Source organism: Cucurbita pepo, chromosome 8 (genome assembly GCF_057944985.1).
Source record: "Cucurbita pepo subsp. pepo isolate OVF chromosome 8, ASM5794498v1, whole genome shotgun sequence".
Classification (NCBI taxonomy): Eukaryota; Viridiplantae; Streptophyta; class Magnoliopsida; order Cucurbitales; family Cucurbitaceae; genus Cucurbita; species Cucurbita pepo.
Window position 1 is genome coordinate 7,524,491 of NC_141805.1, and position 2,976 is coordinate 7,527,466.

The window sequence follows — 2,976 nt, forward strand, 5'->3', positions numbered from 1 at the left end:
AGTTGGTATCAGAGCTCTAGGTTTTAGATTCTGTAGACTAGCCTACGATGTAGGCTTGGCACGCTCCACGGTCCCAACGTCGACGCCCCGTCACCATCAGGTACGCCTTGCATAAGATAAGAAAAGAGAAATGTTTTAAAACTCGCATGCATTTTTTTTTTATGTTGACATTACTAAAATGGTTGTGATATTTCACGTATTTATTTAAGAGTATGATGTCATGTGTTGCATGCTGAGTAATTTTGTTAGTAGCATGATATGATGCTTAGCATGATGAATGTTTACTTCTTTGGCGTTACGATGTATTGTATAGTGTGCGTATTGTTATATATATATATATGCATAGTATTGAGGCCTTAGACTTAAGCAACCTTATATTGGTTTATAGAACCATGCCCGGAGGACGAGGAAGAGGAAGAGGAAGAGGAAGAGGAAGACGAGGAAGGGGGCGACCCCGTCGTAGAGAAGTAGGACGAGGTGTGGCGGTAGAGGGCCCACCTTAAGAAAGATCAGAGACTGGGCCAGTAACAGTTACGCCGCCCCCAATCTTACCTCCAGTTGAGCTACCTCCTCTAGCTCCACTACAAGCTGAGCCTCCACCACCAGTACAGCCTCCACCACAAGTAGAACCTCCACCCCAGCCTACCCTACCACTACAAGTCGCACCTGAAGCTGCACCCCCAGTGGGTGGAGTAGATGCTAATACTAGGTTAATGTGTGACTCCATCCAAGCCCTAATTCAAACCTTGATAACCAATCAGCAAGCCAGTCTACAACAGGCCCAGGAACAAGCCCAAGCACAGGCCCAGGCACAGGCGTTGGCATTGGCACAGGTACAGGCACAGGCACAGGCACAGGCCACTGCTCAGGCCAATGCCCCAGTAAACCCTCCACAACCTGTTAGATGTTCAAACTGGATAAGGGATTTCAAGAGATACGACCCTCGACCATTCACTGGTTCCCTAGTAGACCCCATAGAAGCCCAAATGTGGATTGCAGCGGTGGAAACCACCTTTGAGACTATGGAGTGCCCAGAGAACCAAAAGGTCGCCTGTGCAACCTTCGTCCTACAAAAGGACGCAGAGATATGGTGGAGAGATTACAAAACCCTCCTTAACCCAGAAGGGGGACCAATGAACTGGGAACGATTTAAGGAGGCCTTCCTTAAAGAATATTATCCTAAGTCAGAGCGACTTAAAAGGCAGCAGGAGTTCGCCCACCTGGTACAGGGAGGACTCACAGTAGAGAAGTACAACCGAGAGTTTAATAAACTCAAGAGGTTTGCACCGTCCATGGTGGACACTGAGGAAAAGATGACAGAGAAATTTATATTGGGTTTGGAACCAAGAATCCGCCGCATGTTGGAGGCGTTCAACCCAAAGACCTATGAGGAAGCCTTGAGAACTGCCAAGGCTTTAGAGAAACCAAAGGATGAAAAACGACGTGAAGAGCCAGTTATATTTGGGCAGAAGCGTCCTCATGAATCAGGAGGCTCTGACCGTCCACCACCAGCACGTAGGCATCGTTCCAATAACAGACCTGCTCCTAGATGGGATGAGCGACGCCCTCCCCGACATACTGATAGGAATCCCAGGAATCAAGATGGGGCCAGAGGGAGGAGAGAGGAAGGGTGCACTATCTGTGGAAGACTACACGGTGGGAGGTGCCTGGCTGGCAGCCGAGCGTGTTATAGATGTGGTCAAGAGGGGCACATCGCCGTGAACTGCACGGTCGAAAATGCTGCAGCACAAGCAAACCTACCCAGAGTAGTAGAGCGAACGGATCAACCAGCACCACCGCGAGCTCAAGCTAGGGCATACGCGTCAACCAGCAAGGACACTGGGAGGTCCGATGCCGTGGTGACAGGTACACTATCCATTTTAGGTCATTTCGCTTTTACCTTATTTGATTCTGGTTCCACGCATTCCTTTAATTCCATGCCTTTTGTTGTAAAAGCAGGGTTCGAATTAGAACCCTTATTGCATGAAATGTTTGTAAGCACCCCTGCGGGGGTAGACTTAGTGTCTAGGGATAGAGTAAAGGATGGCCAAGTAATCATAGGGAACCAAACTTTAAGCGTTGACCTGATAGTGGTAAACATGACAGATTTCGACGTCATACTAGGCATGGATTGGTTAGCTGAAAATCGAGCTAATATAGACTGTCGCAAAAAGGAAGTAAAATTTTCACCACCGACAAGACCTACCTTTAAATTTAAAGGCACAAATACCGAGATTACCCCCAAGGTAGTCTCGATGATGAAAGCAAAGAGGTTAGTCCAACAAGGTGGATGGGCTATATTAGCATGTGCTGTAGACGTGAGAGGAAAGGAAGAGACCCTAGTAAACGTGCCAATAGTAAACGAGTTCCCGGATGTATTTCCGGATGACTTACCTGGTATACCCCCTTCCCGAGCGGTTGACTTCGTCATCGAACTCGAGCCGGGGACTGGGCCTATTTCCAAAGCACCCTATCGCATGGCGCCAGCAGAGTTGAAGGAACTCAAGGCGCAACTGCAAGACTTACTAGATAAAGGATTCATTCGACCTAGCGTGTCCCCCTAGGGTGCGCCAGTGTTGTTTGTTAAGAAGAAAGATGGATCGATGCGTCTGTGCATCGATTACAGAGAGCTAAACAAGAGAACCATAAAAAACAAATATCCTCTGCCTAGAATAGAAGACTTGTTTGATCAACTCAGAGAAGCAACAGTATTCTCTAAGATAGATCTTCGGTCCGGTTACCACCAAATTAAGATTAATGAAAAAGACGTACCAAAAACAGCGTTTAGGACAAGGTACGGTCACTATGAGTTTGTAGTGATGTCATTTGGCCTCACCAATGCCCCAGCTGTATTTATGGAGTTAATGAACCGGGTATTCAAAGAATGCCTAGACATGTTTGTGATTGTGTTCATTGACGACATCCTCATATACTCGAGAACCGACCTAGAGCACGAGGAACACCTCCGAAAAGTCC

At 47.4% G+C, this 2,976-nt stretch overlaps 1 protein-coding gene across 1 annotated transcript; it reads left to right on the top strand.

The window, feature by feature from the left end:
* Positions 1-713: 713 nt before the first annotated feature.
* Positions 714-2,124, top strand: LOC147791471 (uncharacterized). Its single transcript, XM_087126121.1, has 3 exons — positions 714-1,866; positions 1,960-2,051; positions 2,107-2,124. The coding sequence occupies exons 1-3, from the start codon at positions 714-716 to the stop codon at positions 2,122-2,124; spliced, it is 1,263 nt and encodes a 420-aa protein (XP_086982247.1).
* Positions 2,125-2,976: the final 852 nt, after the last annotated feature.